We start from the raw sequence: 19,627 nt of genomic DNA on the forward strand, positions 1-19,627 counted from the left end.
TGGAGATCACATAACAGAATTTTGTAAGACCAACTACTTACTCATTGCAAATACCTTTTTTCAACAACATAAACAACAGCTATACACGTGGACTTCTCTGGATGGAATACACAGGAGTCAGACTGACTACATCTGTGACAAGAGGCAATGGAGAAGTTCAAATCTTCAGCCAATACAAGGCCGGGAGTTGACTGTGGAACAGACCATCAACTACTCACATGACTCATATGCAAGTTCAAGCTGAAGTTGAAGACAATTAAAAACAAGTTCACGAGAGCCAAAATATGACCTTCATAATATCCCTCCTGAATTCAGAGACCATCTAATGAGTAGATTTGATGCACTGAACACCAATGACTTAAAACCAGAGGAATTGTGGGATGACATCAAGAACACTGTTGATGAAGAAAGCAAAAGGTCATTAAAAAGACAAGAAAGGAAGAAAAGACCAAAATGGATGTCAGAAGAGATTCTGAAACTTGCCCTTGAGTGGAGAGTAGCTAAAGCAAATGGAAGAAATGACAAGATAAAAGAACTGAATAGAAGATTTCAAAGAGCAGCTCGAGAAGACAAAACCAATTATTATAATGAAATGTGCAAAGACCTGGAGTTAGAAAACCAAAAGGGAAGAACATGCTTGACATTACTCAAGCTGAAAGAACTGAAGAAAAAATTTAAGCCTTGAGTTGCAATACTGAAAGATTCTATGGGCAAAATATTGAATGATGCAGGAAACATCAAAAGAAGATGGAAGGAATACACAGAGTCACTGTATCAAAAAGAATTCATCAGTGTTCATCCATTTCAGGAGGTAATATATCATCAAGAACCAATGGTACTGAAGGAAGAAGTCGAGGCTGCACTGAAAGAATTGGTGAAGAACAAGGCTCCAGGAATTGATGGAATACCCATTGAGATGTTCCAACAAATGGATGCCATGCTGGAGGCACTCACTCAGCTATGCCAGGAGATTTGGAAGATAGCTGGCCAACTGACTGGAAGAGATCCATATTTGTACCCATTCCAAAGAAAGGTGATCCCACAGAATGTAGAAATTATCCAACAATATCATTAATATCGTATGCAAGTAAAATCTTACTGAAGATAATTCAAAAACGGTTACAGCACTATATTGACAGCTTGCAGAAATGCAAGCTGGATTCAGAAAAGGATGTGGAATAAGGAATATCATTGCTGATGTCAGATGGACTTAGTTGAAAGCAAAGAACACCAGAAAGATGTTTACTTATATTTTATTGACTATTCAAAAGTATTCATTTTTGTGGATCATAACAAATTATGGATAACATTGAGAAGCATGGGAATTCCAGAACAACTGACTGTACCATGAGGAACCTGTACACAGATCAAGAGACTATCGTTCGAACAGAACAAGGGGACACTTCATAGTTTAAAATCAGGAAGGGAGTGTGTCAAGGTTATATCCTTTCACCAAACTTATTCACTGTGTATGCTGAGCAAATAATCAGAGAAGCTAGATTATATGAAGAACATGGCATCAGGATTGGAGGAAAACTCATTAACAACCTGAGATACGCAGATAACACAACTTTGCTTGCTGAAGGTGAGGATGACCTGAAGCAATTACTGATGAAGACTAAAGACTACAGGCTGCAGTATGGATTACACCCCAATATAAAGGAAACAATCGTTAACAACTTGTTCAGTAAACAGCTTCACGATGGATGGAGAAAAGACTGAAGTTGTCAAAGACTTCACATTACTTGGTTCTACAATCAGCACTAATGGAAGCTGCAGTCAAGATATCAGACTACATATTGCATTGGGCAAATCTGCTGCAAAAGACCTCTTTAATGTGATGAAGAGCAATGATGTCTCCTTCAAGACTAAGGTGTGCCTAACCCAAGCCACGGTATTTTCAGTCACCTCTTATGCATGTGAGAACTGGACAATGAATAAGGAAGACCAAAGAAGAGTTGATGCTTTTGACTTGTGGACTGCTAAAAGGAGTTAACAAATTTGTCCTGTAAGAAGTACAGCCAGATGCTCCTTGGAAGCAAGAATGGCCAGACTTCGTCTCACTTACTTTGGTCATGTTGTTAGGAGGAACTATTCCCTGGAGAAGAATATCATGCTTAGTAAAGTGGAAGGTCAATGAAGAAGGAGATGGAGTGACACAGTGGCTGTAACAATGGGCTCAGATACAGCAAGGATTGTGAGGTTGGCACTGGACAGGGCGGAGTTTTGTTCTGCTGTGCATAGGGTCGCTATGAGTCGTAGATGACTTAATGGCACCTAACAACAACAACAAGGAACAAAAACGTCACTTGAAAGACTAAGGGGCACCTGACCTAAGCCATGATATTTTCAATTACCTCATATGCATGTGAAACCAGGTCAACGAATAAGGAAGATAGAAGAAGAATTGATGCATTTAAATTATGGTATTGGTTGAATAACATTAAATATACCATAGACTGCCAGAGGAACCAACAACTCTGTCTTGGAAAAAAGACAGCCAGAATACTCCTTAGAAACAAAGATGGTAAGACTTCGTCTCTTATACTTTGGTCATGTTAGCAGGGAGGACCATTCCCTGGAGAAAAATATCAAGCCTATTAAAGCAGAAGGTTAGTGAAAAAGAGGAGAACCCTCAACAAGGTGGACAGACAAAGTAGCTGCGACAATGGGCTAAAGCATGGCAACAGCTGAGGACAGCACAGTACCGGGCAGTGTGTACACAGGGTCACTACGAGTTAAAACCGACTCTGTGGCATCTAACAACAAAGCTTGATATACTTGCCAGGGAATAAAGAGAATTCTGTGACCACAACTTTCTAACTGTTTTGAAATCTCTCTTCAATTCTAGGAGAAATTTCCCATATATTAAGATAAGCTTAATTTTGTTTGCTTACTTATCCAAGAAAAAGCTACCTGGAGATTACCTACCTACGAAAGAACATTCACAGTCAATACATGTCATGAATACTTTTGAATTAAAAATTTAAAGAATATGGGAATAAAGTGAAAATTGAAAACCCAAAATGAGTTTTAATGTTATTAGACAATTAACACTATTTAGCAGAGAAAAAGAAAACAGTAATACAAAATCCCCACAAGCATTACCTTCACAGTTATAACACAAGCTTTAACTGTCATAAACATAACTGTTCATGAAAATAAGTTTATGATTCACCCTGTATTTCAAACTAATTTATATTAAAAAAAATAATCCTTTGCTCAGAAAAAATTCAAGATACAGGTGATTCACACAAAAAGATACACTTAAGATTGTGCTTGCTCAATTTAGTTGATAAAACAATTAGGCAACATCTTAACAAATGTTAACTTCTCAATGGTGCAACCAGTGCACTCAGCATGTAACTGTGTAGTCATTTTCAACATTATGCAAGACAGTGCAGCATTCATTTCTATAGAAAAATCTAGAAAAGTGACATTTTTTTTTAAATTCATCTTGAAAAAGAAAAAACCAAGTAATTGCCATCAAGTTGATTCTAATTCATAGCAACCCCATTGGGTTTCCAAGGCTATAAATCTGTATGGAAGTAGATTGCCTCATCTTCCTCCCATGGAAGAGCTGGTGGGTTGGAACCACCCACCTTCTGGTTAGCAACCAAATGCCTTACCCACTACTCTACTAGAGCTCCTTACTTATCTTCAAGCCATTCCAATTCTTTACTACCTTATCTTAACTAAATCAGTTCCCACCAGAATCAAATAAAGCCCTCCCATAAAATTGACTATTTTTAAAAAACTTGTGATAAACACTTATAAGCTGTCAACACTACCATTTTCATTCATGTTGTTGTGCCATGGAGTCAGACCCGACTCATAGCTACCCCTCCTTGGGTTTTGAGGCAGTATCACTACAGAAGTAGATTGCTCAACCTTCCTTCTGAGTAGTGGCTGGTAGGTTTGAACCAGCCTTCTGGTTAGCAGTCAAGTGCCTTAGGCACAACGCTACCAGAGCTCCCATTTTCATGCATACATAGTATAACTTTAGTTTTCTTAAAGGCTGTATTTCTAAGATGACAATGGGGTAACGAACTCATCCCAGTTTTAGCACTGTTAAGTCCTGGGAAAACTGGGAGGGTGGTCATCCTAATTAAGTAAAAGCCCACATAGGGTAGTCTTACCTTGTCTTCATGTGGATCATCTACAGCCAAGTCTTTTAACTCAGGAGTTAGAACCTCTAGTGAGGGAGTTTCTTTCTTAACGCTGTCAGAAACACTTGGCCCACCTCTAGGTTTCTGGGGCTGCTTCTTCACAGGTTCATCTTTTGTTTTTCCTTTCCTACCCTTCTTCCCTTTTTCTTCTTTGTTTGAACCTGCAGACTTCAATTCATATAAAGAAAATTAATATTGTCAGCATTAAAAAATATATATTTACTGAATGCCTAGCATATGCTGGGCAATGTGCCTATTAAAAAGCTAAAGAAAATGTTTGTAGATATTACTTACCCCAAGCAATTTCATGATAAGTTCACGTTCTTCTTCATCCTGATCTTTGTATTTTTCCTTCATCTTTTTCATTTTACTCTAGAAAAAAGAAAAAAAATTTGAAAAAGTTGAACAGTAAAATATGTCAACAAATACATAAAGCAAGGGTGTTTTAATTATCTGTCAAAAATGCTTATCGAGCAAGGCACCATAATAATAAACAATACGAAGGCTACAAAAATGGATAAACTACAGTCCTCACCCTCAAGGAGTCTACCAGCTGGTGGAAAGAGAAGATAGATACAGAATTAAGGATAAATTAATACAGCACATTATAAGTACCATAGGAGATATACAAACATTACTGTGAAGAAAACGTAGAGAAAGGAGACCTTTAAGCTCAGGCAAGAACTGTGCGAAAGAAATAAAGCAAAACTTGAAAGTTAGTCTCAAACAAAGTAAATCTTAGTATCTGGGAATATGTGAAAAATGAAAGAAAACCAAGAATAAACAGGTGAAGATAGGCGAGAATAGTAATCCCAAGTCATCCCATTTGGTGAGTGTTAAGAACACACAGAGCCTAGCAAAGCTAGGCTGTGCACTTACTGTAGAGGCCTTTAAAGAGTCTGAATTTTATTAACTAATCTGGTGACTCTACTCTGGCTACACATCCCAATCACCTTTTTTTCTTTACAACTACAACTGCTTAGGTCACATTTCCAAAGAGTTCTTGTTTTCTTTGGTCTTGATATGTCTTTGATGGGGCCCAAATAATAAATTTCTAAAATTTTAAAAGATTCCTTTAAACAAGACACACAAAAAAATCAACTGTTAAAAAAAAAAAGTCAAATCAGCCTTCATTAAAATTAACAAATCCTGCTCATCAAAAAGTACTACTTTAAAAAAAAGTGTACCCATGCTCATTCCAGCATTGTTCACACTAGCAAAAAGATGAAAACTAAGTGACCATCAATGGATAAATGGATAAACAAACTATGGTACATATGCACAGTGTTAATGAATGATGACAAATCCACAAAACATCTCACAACATGGATGAACCTGGAGGATGTTAGGCTAAGTAAAGTAAGTCAGTTGCAAAAGGACAAATATTACCCCTGTGGCTTAACTTTCAGCCAAACGACAGATAGGACTATAGGGTTAATAACACCACCACAGAGGTACACACTCCCTAGAACAACCAACATTATGAGATCAAAGGGCAGTATTTATTTGCTCAGGGATAAAGCTCATAAGATAGGAAGGGTTTAGGAAAGGAGCATGAATGGAAAAGGTAAATATGGGTAGCAAGTTGTAAGGAGTGCTGTTATACTGGGGGATTGCAATCAATGCCACAAATCAAAATGGGGATAAATTGTTGAATGGAAGCCAACTTGCTCTGTAAATGTTCACCCAAATCACAATAAAAAGTTAAATAAGTAAAGGACACTTTTTAAAAAATGAACAAATATTGTATCAGACCATTATAAAAAAGAAAAGTTTACACACAGAAAAAAAAAAATTGATGGTTATGAGGAACAGAAGTGGTAGGAAGGGAAAATTACAAACTAGATAGAAGATACATGTTAACAATGGTGAAAAGAAAGGTAATACACAATATAGGGGAGGCCAGCACAAAATGACCAAGGTAAAGGAAGACACTGAGAGGAACATAAGAATAAAGGGCAACTGTGGTGGTAGCTCAGTGCCTAAGGCATTTGACTGCTAACCAGAAAGTAGGTGGTTCAAACTCACCAGCTGCTCTGCAGCAGGAAGATGGGGCAATCTGCTTCTGTAAAGATTTACCACCTCAGACTCCATGGCAGTGAGTGAGTTTTGTTTTTGTTTTTTTTTTTAATGTAATTACTACAACACAGGCAATCTTGCAACAATAGTATTAACAAACAAAAATTTATGAATGGGTATGACACTTAGTGAAGTCAAAGCTCAATATTTCCCCCACCCTGGTTAAGACAGATAGGACCCCGGTTGGAACATAATTACTCAGTTCCTTAAAAGCTGAATATGATGAAAGCTCAACTATTTCCCCACCCTGGTTAAGACAAATAGGACCCCGCTGGAAACAGATGAGTACACACAATAAGCTCAGTTCCTTAAGAAGTGAATGGAACTAAAAGCTAATTTGCACATTCTTTCCTGTTATTCCCCTAGAAACAGGTGATAAGCATATGTTAATGTGTCTGAGAAGACAATATGAAAATTAACTCTGGCCCGCAGACATGTGCATTGAAACACACAGGAACAAAATTGCTGGGAACTGACATTCTCCCCTCTGCCTAAGCCCCAATCAGCTGATAACAGGAAGCCAGTATGAGTCATCCAGTGTGCAAGCGCACTGCATTAAAAAATGACTGTCCCTTTAAACTGAGGTGAAGGAAATTTCAGCCGATCGTCAACTATTTCATGCCCAAATTCTTGAAATTTTTATGAATACGCATAACCCTCTCTCCTGAAACTTACAAAAACTGTAATTTGATTTAGATTCGAGGAGTCAGATTTGGGCAAAGACCCCTGTCTCCCTACATTGCTGCTTTGCAATAAATAATTTTCTCTCCTCTTAATCACTCAGTGTGTAAACTGTTTTGGCCTGAGTGCACGCTGGGCAGGGACTTGTGTTTGGTCTGATTTCAGATACATAGGTAGCTAGGTATGCTAATAAGGTCTTGGAGGGTATAAAGGAATGCATCAATCTACAGATCAAGGCTGGGTTGTGAATATTTCTACACCCCGTTATTACAGGGGCTCAAACCAAACTGAACTCATGCCACGGAGTTGATTCCAACTCACAACAACCCTCAGTGGGCTTCCAAAGCTATAAATCTTTATAGAAGCAGATTGCCTCATCTTTCTTCCATAGAGCAGTTGATGGGTTTCAAGCACCAACCTTTGGGTTAGCAGCCAAAGGCCTTAACCACTACACAATCAGAGCTCCCTGAATTATAGGGGCTGCATGTATGTTAATATAGACAATAGAGCATACAAGGTACATAGTCATGGAAACTACTGAGACAACGAAATTCATGGGGCGAAGTTCCTAGGCTCAAAGGCAAAGGAACACAGACTCGGGACATCTATATCAACTGGACCATCAGAGTTCATAAAAAGTGTTCTGTATCTTACTTTAGAGAATAACATCTGGGGTCTTAAAAGCTTGTGAGTGGCCATCTAAGATACAATTATTGGTTATCTTTCCATCTGGAGAAAGGAAAGTGAAGAAACCCAGTGACTCAAGGGAGCAATTAGTGGGCCACACCATAGCCTACATGACCCTGAGACCAGAAGAACTAGAAGGCGCCCAGCTAGCACTACCAACCACTCTGGCTGGAATCACAACAGAGGGTCCCAGAGTTGGGAGTAAAATGTAGAACAAAAAATCAAATTCACAAAAAAGGCCAGACTTACTGGTCTGACAGAGACTGGAAGAACTCCCCAGACTATGACCCTTACACAGCCTTCAACCCTGGAACTGGACCCACTCTACAAGATCACCTTTCAGCAAAGCAATAGACAGACCTATAAAGTGAACAACACCCATGAGGAATGTGCTCCTTAGAACAATCAACCATATAAGACAAAAAGGGAAATATTTGCCCAAAGACAAAGTTCACAAGGCAGAAAGGGCAGGGAAAATGGGCAAATGGAAACAAGGAACCCAGGAAGAAGTGGGAAGAGTGCTATAACTTTGAGGGGATTTCAACTAATGTCATGAAATTGTGTATAAACTGTTGAATGGAAAACTAATTTTCTTTGTAAACTTTCACCCAAATCGCAAAATGTTCAAAAAAAGAAAGTCAAAAAGCAAGCCCCAATGTGAAAACATATTTGCAATCATATATCCCAAAAACATGTATGCCAAAAAGGTCTTGTACTCAGGATCACAAAACACTCCCAAATGTCAATGAATTAACAATACAATTTTAGAAATGGGCACTTCAAAAAGAAGATATTCACAAGTTTAATAAGCATAAGGAAAAGTGGTCAACATTATTAGTCACCAAGATAATACAGATTAAAGGCAAACAAACAAAAAAATAGTTATATTAACAATTGAATGGCTAAAAAAAATCTAATAATACCAAGTGATGATGAGGATAAGGAACAAATGGAACTCTCACTCAAATAGTGTTTGATGGGAAATTAATACAAGTACTTGGGAAAATGGAGTTCTGCTAGTTCAGTGGTTAAAACAGCTGACTGTTAACCAAAAGGTCAGTGATTCATATCCACCAGCTGTTCTATGGGAGAAAGATGAGACGTTAAGCTAAACATTTAAGATCTGTGTTTACTATATATATATATATATATACACATTGTACCTTTTGAAAAAAGAAACTGAATAGAAAACTGGATGAAAACAGATTTTCCTCTAAAAATATAACTTAGAAAACCAACTTGTTGTGCTCCATCTTCACAATCCTTGTTTTACTTGAGCTCATGTTGCAACCACTTTGTCAATCCATCTTTTTCAGGGTTTTCTCCTTTTTCACTGACCCTCTACTTTACCAACCATGAAAAATTGATGCTTTTCAATTGTGTTAGCAAAGAATATTGTAGGTACCATGGACTACTTGCTAGAATGAAGAAATCCATCTCGGAAGAAGTACAGCCAGAATGTTCTTTAGAAGCAAGAATGGCCAGACTTCGTCTCTCATACTTTGGTCATGTTGTTAGAAGGGACCAGTCCCTAGAGAAGAATATCATGCTGGGTAGCAGAGGGTCAGCAAAAAAGGAGAGGACCCTCAGTAAGACTGACACAGTAGCTGCAACAACAGGCAAAGATTGTAAGGATGGAGCAGGACTGGGAAGTGTTTTGTTCTGCTATAGGATTGTTAACGAGTTGGAACTGACGTGACAGCAAGGAACAACAATGGGCATGTAGATTATTATTTTTTTTTTGCTGTAACAGATACCAACTTGAACATCCTTTGTATGTACCCATGATTTTTTTTTTTAGGATAAATTCCAGTGGACTTGAGTCCAAGTGTACACTACTCATTGATGGGAATCCCCATGGTGTGGACATAAACATTTACTGAATTAACATATAGTTTCTACTAATTTGATGGATGAAAAAAAATCCTCCTTTCATTACCAATATTGTAACTACTTTTTTTGGGATTTGCCATTTGTCTTAATTTTGTTTATGGTTCTCTTACCCATCTAGAATTTACTTTGATATTATTTTCACAAAATTAGCCACTAATTATCATTTACATCTTCCCAAATGATCTATATTTCATTACATACTAAGTTCTTAAACATATTTAAGAGTTGTAACTTTTACTGTGTCTTTTTTCTGACTGATCCTGTGCTAATACTTTTAATAATTCTAACATTAAATGCTTTATTACCTGATAAGAAAATTCCTCCTTATTAATCTTATTTTTCAAGTTTTTCTTGGTTATTCTCTAGCATTTACTCTCTCAAAGGAACTTTAGAATTTTTTATCAAGTTAATTAAAATCTCAATTTTAGTTGAAATGTTGAATTTACAGTTTAATACGGGGAGAAGTGATAGTTTTATTATATTGAATCTTCCCTTCCCTATATATAATACAGCCCTCCATTTTTTTAAGGCTCACTAGAAAAAAGTATAGGAAATTCTGAACACTATGGATGGAGGAAAGATCATAAAACTTAATTTTTGTAAGACTTCAAAGGAATTTAACTTAAAAAGATACACTAAATCTAAGATACAGCTATTGGTTTCTATATATGTGAGGTAAAAGAGAAAGAAACCAAAGACTCAGAGAAGAAACTTGTCTACAGGATTAGTAGTCTACACGAACCATGGCTATATCTACCCTGAGACCAGAAGAACTAGATGGTGCTCAGCTACCTATACTGTCAGTTTTAATCAGGAACATAATAGATGGGTCCTGATAGAATAGGAGCAGAATGTGGACAGAACTCAAATTCTTAAAAAGTTCAGACTTACTGGAATGGTTGAAACTGCAAGACTCCCCAAAGACTATAGTCCTGAGATACTATTGAAACCTTGAACCAAAAACTATTCCATGAGGTTATAAGTAACAGAATAGCTCATAAAACAAATAGTATCACCTGGGAGTACTGTGTTTCTTTAAAAAATCATCTATATAAGACCAAAGGGTCTTAAAGCAAAATTCAAAAGGAAAGATGAGAAGGCAAGCAGGCAGGGAAACTAGATTACTAGAAACAGAACAACCAGAACAGAAATAAGGAGAAAGGTGACACACTTTGGAAAATAACCAATGTCACTGAACAAACTGTATCAATTGTTAAATGTAAACTGAATTTGTTGTATAAGATTTCATTGAAAACATAATCTAAAAAAAAAAAGATGTATTAGCCCACAATCTCTTTTTACACTGCATTTTTTAAAAAGCATATTCTATATCTACAACCCTTCCTTCATCACCTACCTTTAATAAACTAAAGAACTCTGACCAAAGCCATTCTGATAATAATAATAATAATAAAACACCTTCTAAATTAGCAATTGTTGTTGTTAGCTGCTATTGATTCTGACTCATGGAACCCTTACATACAACAGAATGAAATGTTGCCCAGTCTTGTGCCATTCTCGTAGTTGCCAATATGTTTGAGTCCACAATTCCAACTACTGAACTAATCCATCTCCTCCAGGGTCTCCCCCTTGCCTTGGCCCTCTTATTTCACCAAACAAGATGTCCTCCTCTAGCAACTGATCCCTCCTGATGACGTGTCCAAAGACAGTGAGTTGGACAGTATTCCTGTGATTTACTAGGTTTTTGTCGGCTAATTTGTAGAAACAGATCATCAGGCCTTGCAACACACAAGCCACCACAGTGTGACAAACTGACAGATGGGTGGTAGAAATTAGTAATAAAGGACTAGAAATATTCCAGCTCTACCACTCATCAGCTGGGTGACTTTGGCAAATCACAATCTCTTATTCCTCTTCTACATAAAGTGAGTGCTTCTGTCTAAATGATCTTAAAAGTCTAAGGAATACAGTAAAACCTGTAAAAGCCAGAACTTAATGAGATTGACTTATTTTTCCAGGTCTCAACAAGTTTTCTGCCTTTGACAGGGTGCATCTTACCACTTTTCTAATACTTGCTGTAATGGAAAATATTTGAGTTTTCCTTCTCTGACAGGTTTCCACCGTACACACAGATTGAAGCTTTCACAGGTTTAGTGTGTGTAACAGCCATCTCTATGTTCACTAAACATTACATCTTTCCAGCTAATTTTCAGAGGCTTTCATCTTGTTTCACTTAAACTTAAGTTAGGAGGAACCTGACAACTTAATCTGTGAACTGTACTGTACTAACACTAACAGTCGGGCCTACTATGCATTACCTTTTGTCCTCGCTTCACTGGCTGGCCAGCTGGAGCATTCTTGCTTGTGTTTTGATTAGTCTCAAGGTGCAGAGCACTTTCTTTTTCTTTGTCCTTTCCTTCTATCTCTTCTAAATCCCCTGAATCATTGGGAAGCTTTTTCTTCTTCATTTCCCTAAAAATAAATGAACAGAAACTTTTAATTCTTAGAATTCAAATTCTTAATACCCTAAAAAATTACATGTAAAATATATGGCTTCTCCTTAACTTGACAATCACTCAAATCATAATACAGGAAAAAGCTAAAAAAATTTCAACTGTCAAGGATTTTCCATCCCTTCTGTCATTCAGGATAAATACACTGTCACCCTTAACTTATCCTTACTCACTAGCCACATTCAGTCCCTCAGTGCCTTGATGGCCAGAGCAGGGATTTGTGATCTTTGTATTGACAAAGGCCTTATAGATTACAGGCATTCATTAACATATTTGTTGACTGACTGGTTGAATGAATAAGTGAATTAAAAAAAAAAAAATAGAATCTTACCTCCTCCTTAATTTCATTTATACTTTTCATGTGCAACCTTTCTATTCTCAATGTCACTGCCCGAGTCCAAGTTCTCATCACTTCCCACCCAGACTTCCTCTAGTGTTTCCACTATAACCTGTACTACACACCAAGAACAGACCAAACCAGCTGGCATCAAGTCAATTCCAACTCTTGGCGGCCCATGTATTGTGGAGTAGACCCTAGTGTCTCCTCAGGGTTGTCAAGGCTGTTGACCCTTTGGAAGCAGATCGCCAGACTTTTCTTCTAAGGCATCTGTGAGTGGGTCTGATCTGACAGTCTTTGATTTAGTATTCCTGGGCTTAACTGTTTCCACTACCCAGGGAATCCTGTTGTCTATATACTTCTGTATTAATCTTCCTTAATTGTTTATCTTTGCCATATTCCCATTCAAAATGTTTCCAAGGTCTTCCTCAAATCACTTCCAGGACAAAGTCCAAAGTCCTCAGCTTGTAATTCAAAGTTCCACAATTTTGGTCCAAATTCCCTTATGTAATTTTATCATCTACCAGTTCACAAACATAAACTTTTTGTTCCTTGTACTTCACTCTATTTGTTTCCCAAAATACTATTTACGTCACTTCCAACCCCTACTTTGTTTATGCAAATTCTCCTTGGAGTTCCTGTCTTCTTGATCTTCATTTCCCAAAATGCTCACATATCTTCAAGATATATTTCTGATAGTATTTCCTAAAACACCTCAACTCACAGGAATCTTTCACTCTTGAACTACATCACTTTCAGATAAAGCTATTTATATGTTTATGGCTATATCCGGCAAATAGGACCCAAAAGCTTCTTGAAGAATATTAAAGACTTTATATTTTACATTTTTTTATAGTCAGTATCTAGCATAGTGCCATGTACTCAAAAGAGTTCTCTATAAATATTTAATTATTTTTCTCAAATAAAAGGGCCTTATTGCCCATTCCAGTCTAGGGCCACTTCCTGGAACGCTTTACTACTCCTAGTCTTTCTCATCCTACATTAGTCATCTCAGACGTTGCCTTCCTCCTGTCCCTATTTTTCTACTTGCCTATTGAGACAGGATATTAAAAAAAAAAGAAAGAAAAATGTTTTCTCTCTTACATAAAACTTTCTTATTAATGTGAAGCATCCTTCTTTATTCCTGTCATTATTATCCTAAACCAACCTATTTAGTACACTGCCATCATTAATGCACATATTTATGTAATAAAGGTTAACTAGTATTACCAGACCTATCTCACAGATCATAGTGACAGATAAATTCTACAACAGAAAAGCTAAATTTTGGTGATTTTAATTAAGGAAGTCTTTAGAATAGTCATGTGATCTGTCACAGCTGGGTTGTTAATTAAAAAAAAAAATTTACATGCTCTTCAGTTAGATTAACTCAAATGTTTACCTTCTTTCCTTGGCTGACAAATGTCTCCGGCTCTGTAATTTACTGTCATTCTATTAAAATTGAAACAAAAAATAAGTAAATACAAACAACAGCACTACTACTGTTTTTAATTAAAAGTTTTCAAATTATTTAATTTTTCAAATTTTCAAGTAAAATTAAAAAAGTAGAAAATTACTCTCTTCATTGAAAAGGTCATGATACTTTTCATAAAACTTTGAAAATAGCTCACCAAATTAGAAGACTCCTCTTTTGAAGCCAATTTCTGGAGCGACCTATGAAAACACAAAGAGAAGTCCACGAACCATTATAAAAAAGCATTCATAAAGTCTCAAAACATTCTCATTCATATCTTTAATTACAGGCAATACTACAAATTTTCAAGTTAGGTAAAATTAGAAAAATATAATAAAAGTCCTCATCTTTATGTGTGTGTGTGTCTGTATATATATATACACACACATATTCTTAAATAACTGACATGTATTGAACACTCATCATGTACCAGGCACTACTAGATGCTTTTTACATACATTTAATCTTCACTAAAGCCCTACGCAGGGGGGTATGACTTTAGTTTAACCAAGAAGGAAAAATGAAGGTTAGGCAGTAGAATAACTTGCCCAAGGGCATCCTAGGGCTCAGTTCTGGACTATCTGACTACTAAGCCATTCTTAACAACCCCAATGATAATGCTTTTATAACTATGCTGTTTTTCACTTGATGATAAGTAGACAGTAAAGACAAATAGCTTTTTAATGTAATTTCCTTTATTGTATAATTAGGATTCATAGCCATTTACTTATTTCTACTTCAACCTAGTTTGGCCATTTTATATTGACTATATTTTTCTATCCTAAGCACTGAGAATTTCTTTAGAGAGATTTACCCACAAAATCAAGTGATGAGAAAATATTGAGAGCATAGGATAATGGAAGGTAAAAGTACTGAAGTCAATCTTGGTGTTATCTTTGTCAGGGTTAACTCATTGTCATTCTTGGTATGGCTTTCAGATTACCTTTGGGATTGAAGATGGGACAAATCAATAGTAGTATCAGGATAATTTAATGATTCTTCCTCTTCATCCTTCATTTCACTAACCGGCTCCTCATCTTTTACCACTTCTTCAGATTCTCTTTCATCCTCAGAACTTTCTTCCTGAACCAGTTCCTCATTTAGATCATCTCTACCACTCTGAACAGTAATATCCTCTTGGTCAAACGGAGTCAGAAGTTCTACTTCTACAGGAGTTTCATGTAACTCCTCTTTATCTTCTTCACTGCTACTGTCACCTCCATCTGTAGAATCACCATAAGCAAAGTGAGAGTGGGAATGCCACAACAAAGCTAGACATTTCCTTGAAAATGTAAAAAAAAAAAAAAAATTCTCTTGACCCCATTTCCCCTAAAGATCACCAGAAAAATTTCTGATCGTCTCCAAAAGGTACTCATAGAATAAAAATAATTTGCATCGTGAATATGTTGGACAAAATAATCTCCAATATCTTTTATAACAATAAATTTCTTAGATACTGCAACTATTTCTGTAATGAAAACCATAACTTACCTTCCTTAGGTATTTTCAAAAAGTAAGGCAACAAAAGTAGTTCTATAAATCATTGCTTTTATTATAATTTACACATGAAAATTGACATGAAATAATACTAACAAATATTTGAACTTTTACAAAAGTGAAATACCATCTCGTAATAATAATATAGTCTCCTGAAGCACAGAGACACAGAGCGGAACTATACCATGGCACACCTGGACAACCCTGAGCAAGTTACTTTGCTTAAGTTCAGTTGCCTCATCTATAAAATGAGATGTCATCACCTATTCTGAGATTCAAAATAAAAAATAATATAAATAAAGCACTTTATACAGGGCCAGGGTGATAGTAAGCAATCATTAAATGGAATATTGTAGACACTTGCCTGCTAACCAGACGGCTGGCGGTTCAAACCCACCAGCCACTCCTCGGAAGGAAGGTTGGGCAATCCTACTTCCGTAGTGATACTGCCTCGGAAACCCAAGGAGGGGTCGCTATGAGTCGGGGCCGACTCGACGGCACATAACAACAACAACAACAATTATAAATGAATTCAGTGTTGCTCTAAAAAGGAATAACACTGGCAGAGAGAAAAACTGCAAAACTGAAATTCAGTTTAACTTCCCTCATTCTTTTGGGTAGGCAGGTTAACATTTTCAGCAATTATAGTTCCTCTTTACATAAAGCAAATACATTAAATCATGTCAAATCCTCATATGAGAAATGACACTTGTTTTAAATTGATCTTTGTATCACTTTTCATTCCTAAACCTAAAAGTAAATGCTAATTTATATACATCAGAGTCTATACGTGTTAAGCCCACTTAAGCGTTATTAATTAAACAATGAAGTTTTATTATAAAATATATACTCAGTACTCATGTGTATCAGTCATGGCTCTAATTAAACACTTTATAATTTACTAGAATAAATATACTTGGTATTTCCAAAAACAAAACTTAAATGCTGTTTTAAAATTCCAATTATCCCAAATGAGATATGATCTTCTAAGCAAGGATTTAGAAGCAAAATCAGGCAATACTGCAAACTATTTATTAAAATCAGTAAAATACCTAGTTGTTCCATTTCTTCTGATATGAGTTCACTTGTGCAACTTGCCAGTGTCTCCATATCTTCATCCTGCACTCTCACTTTTCGTTCACCTCGGTGTCTCCAAACACAAGACTCATCGACCTACAGAAATAATTCTTTTTAACTGATGAAGCTTTATGTAAGACTAATGAAAATCAAAACAAAAAACAAAACAAAACAAAAAACCAAGAAGCTAAAGAGTACCTTAAAAAGGAAGCTAAACCCCATCATCAGATATGAAGGAGGAAGAAAATTCTTTTTTCCTATAAAAGATAATACACATAAGTGTTTTGAAAATCAGTTTCCTCCATTTATTCTTGCAAAATATTTGACACCAATAGTCACATTCATTTTGTCCTTTACTCTGTCATGAAGGAACATTTCCCATTTATAAAATCTTGCATTATATACAGCAACCTGACTGCTAACCAGAAGGCTGGCAGTTCAAACTCACCAGCCACTCCTCGGAAGGAAGGCTGGGCAATCCTACTTCCGTAGTGATACTGCCTCAGAAACCCAAGGAGGGGTTGCTATGAGTTGGGGCCGACTCGATGGCAAATAACAACAACAACAATCTAGTTTTAGGAAAAAAAGTTTAGGCTACGCTTTCTTCTGAGCCCTGGTGCAGTGGTTAAGCAGTCAGCTGCTAACTGAAAAGTTGGTGGCTCAAACCCATCAGTCGCTCAGTGCAAGAAAGATGTGGCAGTGTGCTTCCATAGAGATTTATAGCTTCAGAAACCCTAAAGGGCAGTTCTATTTTGTCCCCTAGAATCACTATGAGTCAGAAACAAGTTGATGGCACACAGCAATGCTGTCTTACCCTTGTAACTTTAAACTAAGTGAAAGCACATTTTCATTAGTAAAAATATATATATGAAGATGACATAACAAATATTAAATTGAACACACAACGGTAAAGTTTTCCTTATTTCCTAAGAGATTTATATAAAGCCAGAGTAATCAGTTTCTTTTCTAAGAATATCAGTAGATAGTCTGCAAACTTGTCTCCAAATCTATTGTCAAGTTTAGGGATATTTTTTCATGTCAAGTTATTACCTCTTATCATAAAGCTTCCTGTTGTCAAATATTCTCCAGTTGGTGCTGTTTTGGACACCTGAGGAACACAAGAATATATCAGACCTTTGATAAAGACTCAGCTTTTTCACTCAAAAGGAGAAAGTCAAGTCAAATTCAAGTAAGCAGCAAGCACTGTGTTCTGATAAGTTTGTAATTTAGCAAAAACTTCAAGTACTAAAGAGATAGATATCCTTCAGTGATAGATATGCCTTTGACAGTTAACAAAGAAAGAAATAATAATGGATTCCCCACATCAGTTTTCAAATTCCACGGACTAGAACTAGAGTCACTCCATGTGTTTTCTCCAGTGTGATACATAATGAGAAAGATACGGATAGTTTAATAAGCCATCATAAAGCTGTATTTCCTTAAATAAAGCACTATTTATTAAATAAAATCGTTATCTGAGATAATTTTTTTTGGCATTATCCTTTCTTTTTAGGAAATAAAGTTAAACAGGCTTTATTTTTCAGGAAATAAAAGTTAAAGACTTTAAAAATGTATTTTAATTTGGCTAAACAGAAATTGGGTAAATTTATTCTATAATTTTTAAATGCATTCTGTGAAAGGCCTAGATATAGGAATACCTTTATTAGTCATAAATACTTTTCATAAAACAGTGAGAAGCTAAAAGCACAATACATTTAACCTTAAAAAAGAAAAAAACCCTCTTACATAAGAATTAAAATCACTTTTATAGCAGTACTGAGGCAGAAAACATAATCCAAGTGATATCAATTTCCTATAAACATAGTATAGGAGCTCTGGTAGCATAGTGCCTAAGGCACTTGACTGCTAACCAGAAGGCTGGCGGTTCAAACCCACCAGCCACTCCTTGGAAGGAAGGTTGGGCATTCCTACTTCCGTAGTGATACTGCATCGGAAACCCAAGGAGGGGTCGCTATGAGTCGGGGCCGACTCGATGGCAAATAACAACAACAACAACAACAACAACATAAACATAGTATAATAATGAACATATATATAAAAATAAAAATAAATCTAAGAGAAGATAATGGTATTGAACTCTCTTTATCCTTCATTTAGGACCTTGTGTAAGTATACAGTTACATCATTATCAATTACAATTCTTCAAAGCATGAAATCAATAGAAATGGCACATAAATAAAAACAGTATTAAACACAAAGGAAGGCAATTACTAATAAGAACCACTGGGTATTACCTACTTTTCTGGAAGGGCCAAAGAGAATTCAGAAAACTCCAACAAAGAAGAACAGATGAAAGTTCCTTTAGGTCAGTAGGAGAGTCATACTTAGAAATACCTCATCCACTAGATCTGCTTGGATTACTCTCTTTTATTTAGATCTCTGCTCAAATCTTATCTTCCTAGACAGGCTTTCTCTGACACTTTTTATCTAATATGATAATTCCTATCACTCTCTATGCCCCTATACCATTTTTTATCTTTATAAAGATTTATAAAGATGACCAATCTGTCAGGAAATTAGAACATATTGCTTTACTGCACCATCCAGAAACTCATCAACTTGCTACCGATGTTATGTTTGTATTTGCAACTACCACCAAAATGTAAACTCTATCAAGGTAGGTACTCTTGTCTGCCTTGTTCACTTCTATACTCTCAAACATTTTGGTACGCAGTAGTTCTTAGTAAATTTAGAGCCTCATTACCTGATGATGGTACACCCACCAAGCACTAGTGATGACTCGTGCATCCCAAGCAGCACTATAGCAAAGAGCCATTGTGCCAGCTTCAGTCAAGGTCCGAGGTGGGATCGACTCTCCTGCAAGAACAGTGCTACAATTATCCAGACACCAAAGTACAGACTTTTCTACAGAGTATGATATGAAAATAGCATATAGTATGAAAGGTTCAATTCTCTTGTACCTTAAATATTACCCCACATTTCTATTTCAGTATTATAAAAAGTTACTATTTTTATTAAAAATGCATTTTCAGGGTAGGTTCACTTTTAAATGATCTACCTATATGAAGTCAGAGAAAAAATACTCTGTCACTTGTATGAATAATTCTAATTTAACTACAGAAATAATTCTGAAAAATCTACCTAAAGTTTGAAGGCTCTGAGAATTAATGTAGACTGTCTGAATTATCAAAATGAAAAGCAGATTAATAATATATCCCTTATTAGCCAGATTTCAAATATTTTCTTGAGATATTATTATACATATACCATAAAATTA

The 19,627-nt window shown here is 36.1% G+C and overlaps 1 protein-coding gene across 1 annotated transcript in view; it reads right to left on the minus strand.

Moving 5' to 3' along the window:
• Nucleotides 1–19,627, minus strand: part of NEMF (nuclear export mediator factor) — a 78,098-nt gene that overhangs the window by 6,033 nt on the left and 52,438 nt on the right. Inside the window, exons 19-28 of the mRNA XM_007943680.2 lie at nucleotides 19,094–19,206; nucleotides 17,419–17,476; nucleotides 16,567–16,625; nucleotides 16,344–16,464; nucleotides 14,738–15,017; nucleotides 13,952–13,994; nucleotides 13,723–13,772; nucleotides 11,789–11,942; nucleotides 4,464–4,541; nucleotides 4,140–4,337 (exon numbers count right to left, since the gene is read on the minus strand). Coding sequence (XP_007941871.1) covers nucleotides 4,140–4,337; nucleotides 4,464–4,541; nucleotides 11,789–11,942; nucleotides 13,723–13,772; nucleotides 13,952–13,994; nucleotides 14,738–15,017; nucleotides 16,344–16,464; nucleotides 16,567–16,625; nucleotides 17,419–17,476; nucleotides 19,094–19,206 — 1,154 coding nt within the window. The remainder of the gene's footprint in view (nucleotides 1–4,139; nucleotides 4,338–4,463; nucleotides 4,542–11,788; nucleotides 11,943–13,722; nucleotides 13,773–13,951; nucleotides 13,995–14,737; nucleotides 15,018–16,343; nucleotides 16,465–16,566; nucleotides 16,626–17,418; nucleotides 17,477–19,093; nucleotides 19,207–19,627) is intronic.

The sequence above is a fragment of the Orycteropus afer genome, unplaced genomic scaffold (genome assembly GCF_000298275.1).
Source record: "Orycteropus afer afer isolate SDZICR_OR568_19922 unplaced genomic scaffold, OryAfe1.0 scaffold00111, whole genome shotgun sequence".
Lineage (NCBI taxonomy): Eukaryota > Metazoa > Chordata > Mammalia > Tubulidentata > Orycteropodidae > Orycteropus > Orycteropus afer.